The 6,702-nt window shown below is 43.3% G+C and overlaps 1 protein-coding gene across 2 annotated transcripts in view; it reads right to left on the reverse strand.

Moving 5' to 3' along the window:
• Window positions 1-3,786, reverse strand: part of LIN7A (lin-7 cell polarity scaffold A) — a 115,838-nt gene extending 112,052 nt beyond the window's left edge. The window contains exon 1 of one of the 2 annotated variants that reach the window (XR_005647788.1): window positions 3,475-3,612. Coding sequence is in view for 1 of the 2 variants with exons in the window: in XM_039838924.1 (XP_039694858.1) it covers window positions 3,475-3,556 (82 nt within the window). In the remaining variant the exon portion in view is untranslated. Of the gene's footprint in view, window positions 1-3,474 lie in introns of both variants that reach the window. The other variant, XM_039838924.1, reaches the window with a different exon arrangement.
• Window positions 3,787-6,702: the final 2,916 nt, after the last annotated feature.

A 6,702-nucleotide genomic window follows, 5' to 3' on the forward strand; every position in this document is an offset into this window, starting at 1 on the left:
TGTGTGTAATCTCTCTCTACAGGTAGACTCTAATTATGACAGAGACTAGAATTATGTCTGTTTATCTCACCAATATAAGCCAATCCTCCAGTAGGGTCTCACATATAGTAGATAAACAATAAGTAAATGAAGAACCCCCCAGAACTGGGACCAGAGTGAACAGGAATCTATTGCGGTCATAGCCACCCAGAGGCCTCTATAAGGTTAATATGAGATCTAAATGGCAGATGGGGAAGAGTTTGGAGCAGTAAAAACCTTAAGCTAACCTGCTCATCCTTTCAGGGCCCAGCCTGGTAAAGGTTTGCTTCCCAGACAAGACCCAAGAAGCTAGTGCAGACTTCTAAGATTCTTCCTTTCAGATAGCTTTTGAAAGCTGGGAGTAGTAAATCTTAATTTCAATCTATAGCTCGGATTTGTTTGCTTGAAATCGTTACCCCGAGGATTCCAGATAAATCAATTTATGGTGCCAAAGGGCATCAAACAAGAAAAAATTAGGTTGTAGCATAAAATTTCCCACTACCTGGAATAGTAACCTTGAAAACATCTTTTATCATTTCTTTCATGTTTTTCATTTGAAAAATAAAGATGCTAAAAAAGAACCAGCAGCTCTCGAGTTATGGATTATGTATTCGGGTTTGCTGAGATGTCCTTGTGAGGCTGTCAAGCATCTTATTTCTTTCCTCTCATTTGCCCACTTGCTATAATCTCCCTTAGTTAATAATCACAGCCTTGGTGAGCTATGTTACTGATGAAAATCATAAAGTGTATATGGAAAAAGAAAGGTTAAAAACCACTGGTTTATATTCTCCCTGCCATCCTTCCCAGGGTCAAAATGTTGTGAATCTATGATCTGTACTTCACTTCACAACTAAATCTCTATATTTTAACAGTGCTTAAGTTACTGCAGTCCTTAGTTCACGCACACGAACTTACATTCATTTGTGGTTTTGTACTGTGATCAGGGTCTATGTCAGGCACTGAAAATATAAAGATTTTGTAAACGGTCTCTTCTCTCAAGCTCTATTTAAGGAAGAGACAGATGCAACAGTGTGAGAAATATTTTGATAGGGCCAAAGCAGCAGGTGACCTTGGAGCACATAAAAGGGCATCAAAACAACCTGGGAGACTAGGGTGATCTGGAAAACCTTCCAGTAGGTAACCAGAAACTGAGTCCTAATTTTAATTAATCAAATTAAAGCTGCGCAGTGTCGGAATCATGTAAGCCAAACTCCTCGTGAGGCACAGAGGAAAACTGATGCCCAAAGAGACTAATAGACTCAACCAAGGTGAGTATCAGTTACAACTAGAACCCAGATAAGCAGTATTGGGCTGCCTCTTTTAAGAGACTTCCATTTTTTTGTAGGCAATTTTTCAGAACTCCTTATTTTATCAGTTTAATGATGCAACTATATCTTAATCAGGTAAAGAGAAAACTATTTTTATATATTGACTTTATGCACAGCGATGCTGCCAATAACCCATCATCCATAAATTACAGACTTTGCAGTGAGCTGCTGGTGAATTTATTCAGATACATCCATAGTCTCACCCAGCTTGCCTCTTGAGGTATTTACTGCATGAAACTAATCATACTGGGAAGGACAGGGACAGTCTGGCTGTGAACAAGAACAAACTTTAAGAATAGATCTTGGTCAGATTACACTTCCTCTCCACAACTGAGAGAGGCATCTAAGGGCTAAGGTAATACCAAGAAGTGAAACATTTTCAGTAGTAGGTAGTAGTATATAAAATCACTCAGGTATGCAATTTTCTTGGAGTGTTTTTTTTTTCTTCTTCTAATGTAGTCGTTTTACTTGGGATATTTAAAGACTGATTTAGTAATGGGACGACATAAGAGCTCATCACATTAAAACAGAAATGCTTAGGAAATTCATAGTTTCTAATAGCATGCCCACTGTTTGGCTCTTAGCGGCAACAGATTTAATCCTGCTTAGTACAGATGATGATATTGGGATGAAATCATGGGTTATACAATTTACTTCTGAGCTCTTTACTGTTAATAATTTACAAGTTTGCATCAACATTTCCCAATATAAAGTCAATTTTTTTTTTTTCAACTCTTACCCCGAGTAAGATTGCTATGGGCACTACCTAACATCAATTCTGGGGCCAACAGACTGCATTAAACTCACCCACAATCTTCCCAAATTAAAAACCTCACTGAGTTCTTTGGCTTTTTCACCGTAGTCGCAGCAGGATGGTCTTTTGCCGTGCCCCACAGTCCAGTTTAATCCGCTAGAAAGAATATTTTTAGAGGCACATCGAACTAAATCATTTTCGTCTGAATACACCATTTCCAAATGGCCGCCCAGGGTCCTAAATCCTGCCGCTGCGGACGGGGACAAGCAGGTGTCCTCCGCTGCAGGGTCGTGGGACGCAAGCGACTTCACAAGTGGGCGTTGGAAGCCAGAAAGGAAACCCGAACGCACGGGTACAGGTATAACTAACCCTTAACGAGCGCGGCGGGGAGGCCGGGATCGCAGCGGAGGACTCCATCCCCAGGCTTAGGGAGGTCCCGGGGAGAATGCAAACACTGCTTTCCCCTTGCAAGGCGGAGAGCAGGACGCACAGGGTCGAAGGTCAAAAGTTGAATTTCAATCCAGCCTGCGATGCATCCCAGCGCCTTCCGCAGCCGCGGCACCGCGGTGGCACCGGCTGGAAGAGGAGGAGGACGGCTGGGGCAGGGGAAACTGAGTTGCCACAGCCGGAAAGCGGCCGGCAGCGCGGACGGGCGCGACCCCACGCGCACACGAAACGCACGGCGGGGAAGAACCGGGCTCGGCTGCCGCGACGCTGCACCCCCGGCCGGGGCACAGCTGCCCGCGTCCCGCTTTGCCCTTTCGGCCGAGGGCAGCGCCCCGCTTTGCCCTTTCGGCCGAGGGCAGCTTCCCGCTGCAGTGCCCCCAGAAACCGGCCGCCCCGGGAGCGCCGCGCCTGCCCCGCAACCGGACCGACCATCGCCCCTCGGCGCCCGGACAAACTTCCTTCTTCCTGGGCCCCCCGGCCGCTCTGGCTGGCATCATGCTGCTCCCCCGCCCGGCTTTCCAGGTCTCCGGTTTACAGGCGCCCCCGCCCGGCACGGCGAGCTTCCTCCCTGCCCCAATGCAACCCCGAGCCCCGGGCGCCTAGCGGTCCCCGCGCATCCGCTCCAACAAAGCAGGCGGCCCGGAGGCGACCCTGCGAGAGGCTGGGAGTGCGGCGGGGGCGCCAAAGCCCGGCCAAGGCGCCCCTCGGCCTGGCGAGTGCGGCGTGAAGGGACAGCGGAGACGTGGCGGGCAGAGAAAGGGGAAGAAAGTATCCTGCTCTCGGCGCGAACGCCTTGCCTTCTTCGCCCGTCCTCGCTCTCTCTGCTCCCCCTACCCGAGCGCGTCCGCCTGTCCCGGTGGCAGTTGGCAGAGACAGAGAAGGAAGCAGAGGGGACGCAGTAGCCTGGCTGGCGAGCCGCTCCCTTACCTCTGTCCAGAGTGAGCGGCTGGACCACTGTCAATGTCGCCATGTCTGCCGTGGGAGCCGAAGTGACGCTCGGCTTCAGCATCAGCAACCGCTTGTAGTGAGAAAAAGAGGAGGAGATTGGGGGCGGGGGGAGAGGGAAGACGGAAAGGAGGGGAGGAGGGAAAGAAGGGAGAGAGGGAAAGAAGGGAAGGTGGTGGTGGTGGTGGAGGAGAAGAAAGACCGGGTGGGTTGGCAGCCAGATGGAGACACAACTGTTCTTGGCGGGCCGACCTTCACATGCGGCGTGAAGCTGAGCAGGTATCGGAGAGCGACTGCATCGCTAGCTCTGGGAAGGAAGGTTCTGCCCTAGAACTTTGCTATTCCCCCCTCCCCCCGCCGCCCCCACGGAGAGCTGGATGGGTGTAGCTTCTGTGTTTTATTTCAACTTTCCACTCAAATAAAATGGTCAGAGTGTACGTGCGGCTAGAGGAAGGGAGAAGATTGAAAAGGGATATGAGTAGAGATTAAGAGAAATTGTCAACACTGTAATCCCGTCCCCTGGAGAGAAAACGCTTCTAGTGCAGACATGCTGGGATTTAATTACAGTTGCTGTTAAGGTCTGTTCATGGTTTTTTTTTCTTTTTTTTTTTTGGAATGTTGACCTATAACAGTATATAACCGCCAGAAGGCCAGGGTTCCATCAGTGGGTCTCCATTAAGGACCTGAGTATATTGCCTAAAAAATAATGTACCTTAAATGCAAACTTCTTAAAAATAGTTGTAAGTTAAAACAAACAAACAAACAAACAAACAACAAAGTTTGTAAAACATGTACCTATCACTTTTTTAGGTTGATCTGTAGCCAGTGGTTAGTCAGAGCTGCCACATATTAACGTGTGTGTCAAGAATTGAGCTAGGAGTTTTACATGCCATGTGAATGTGCCATGGCCTGATTTAGGGATTCAACACAGTTCCTGCTTTCTCATAGCTTATGATCTAATGGGACAAGATGTTATTAAAAGGGTGACTTCAGAGTCAGTTGATCAGAATTCAGTTACTAGAACCTTCAAATACTGGCTGTGACCCCTTCATCCCAACAGACTGCATTCGCTATCTTGCCACTGTTGGGACTCTCATTTCTTGATAAAGAAATTAAGACGTATAAAGAAATCTTGTTTAAGCAGAACAGTGATGACAGTTGGTTTAGGATAGTAAATGACAAAGCTGCCTCCATCCCCTTCCCTATAACAGAGAAATATTTTAACTAGCAATATAGTCTTTTTTTTAGCAAATTATTGGCACATAAACTATGTCATTGTCTTCTGATGACAATATAGATGATTTCTGAAGATGTTTTCCATCCATGGTCTACATTTTTATAAAAGAAAGCAAGATTTCACCAGCGATTGAGAAATCAAAGATTGGTCATACATTTATCAGACCCTAATGACATCTCTAACATAGTAGTTCAATACGCCTATATTTTCATTTAATGTTTTAGAAAGAACTCTATTATTGAAATTCAAGTCTCAGTTATGTGCTCTTCAGAAAACACATAATTTCTCAGATTCACAGTTTTCTCATCTATCAAATAAGAGAATAACCTTCACTCTCACTGAATTTCTATAAAATGAGGAAACTAATTCTACCCTGCAATCTCACTGAGTTTTCTGAGGGTCAGATGAGATCGTGCATATGAATGTGCTTTGAAAACAGTAAAGTATATACAAATTTATTCATGCAATGAACATACATCTCACATGAATGGTGTGGCAAGCACCCTGTTAGGTGCTGGCCTTCCAAACAATAATGAGATGTGACCCTCTCCTCAGGCAGTCCTCAGTCTGGGCTGGGAGACAAATAATGAGCAAGCTAAAAGAATTTCATGCAGTAAATACTCTAAGCACCACCGAAAGGAATTGTCGTGGGAGACAAGAAGAAGCAACAATTCTGCTTGATTGTCATTATTCATGTACCCTAAATCACACAACAGAAAGAAGTTGACTTTTGCACAATAAAAGCAGAGTATGTTCTAAGGTTTTGCACAAAATATCAAACCTCATTCAATAACTGAAGATGAAAGAGACATACAAATCCCTTGGCACTAATGTAGTTATTTTAAGAACATACTTTATTATGAATATGTATTTGAGCGGTTGGATTCATAAGTCTAAAAGCTGTAATTGTACCTATTTTAACACAAATCCCAGATAATGAGGTCCATGAAGATAAGCTTTTTGTTTTCTGGTTTCCTGATGTATCCCCAGCACTAAACATTTAATAGCATGTTTCTCTACTTATGCCTTGAGCGCCTTAATTTAAAATTTATTCTATCATTCTCCGTATTGGCTCCATAGTTTTTTGTAAAGATTGAAAGAGAAAGTAAGAGGAAGCACAAATCATATGTTCATCAGTTATTATTTCTAGTAGTGGCAAGTTCAATGCCTTTAACTTATGCCTCCACAGGTGTAGAAAATGAATAATAAACAATCCATTATCTATTAGAATTTGTTTTTCTATGAAGTATGAGTAACTAGTGTCTCTCCAATAACCTATGTGAATTTATATTTGAGACATAAGAAAATTTCCTTAATCTCTTCTTTTGCTTTGGTAGAAGTGACCATACTTAGGTCTCTTGAATAATTGCCTGGGCCACTCCTGTACCAACCAGTGTTTCATGAAAGTCAGTATACTTGATCTATTCATATGCATGTTGCTTTTAGCTATTTGCACAATCACTATATTTTTAGTTCATTGGCATCTATATTTTTAACAGAGTTCATTAACTCAATAAATATTTACTAAGTATTTTATATGTGCCAAGCTTGGTGCTAGGTTTTCTCTTTCCTTCTATTTTTCAGCCCAGAAAAAGTAGATATTGTTATCCCGTTTTATAGATAAGTAAACTGAGACTGAGAGAGGTTAAGCAATTTGCTTAAGGAAAGTAACACTTGTATTCAAGAGTCCCTGTGATGTCCACTAAGAAACACACTTCATTTTGTACTATCGAAGACTTTGTGATTTCAGCCTTTTATTTCAGAGTTCCAGGTATATGTATATCTCTATCATCTATATCTATATATCTAATCTATATCTATATATCCAATCTATATCTATATCTAATCTATATCTCTGTCTATCTAATTTATTTATTTCAGAGTTCCAGCTATATCTGAAATACATATACACACATAAACTTTCTCTTTTAAAATTATGTTGGAGATATACTCAAAGAGAGAAGTGTATAAAG

This window comes from Pteropus medius, unplaced genomic scaffold (assembly GCF_902729225.1).
Source record: "Pteropus medius unplaced genomic scaffold, Ma_sr-lr_union100, whole genome shotgun sequence".
NCBI lineage: Eukaryota > Metazoa > Chordata > Mammalia > Chiroptera > Pteropodidae > Pteropus > Pteropus medius.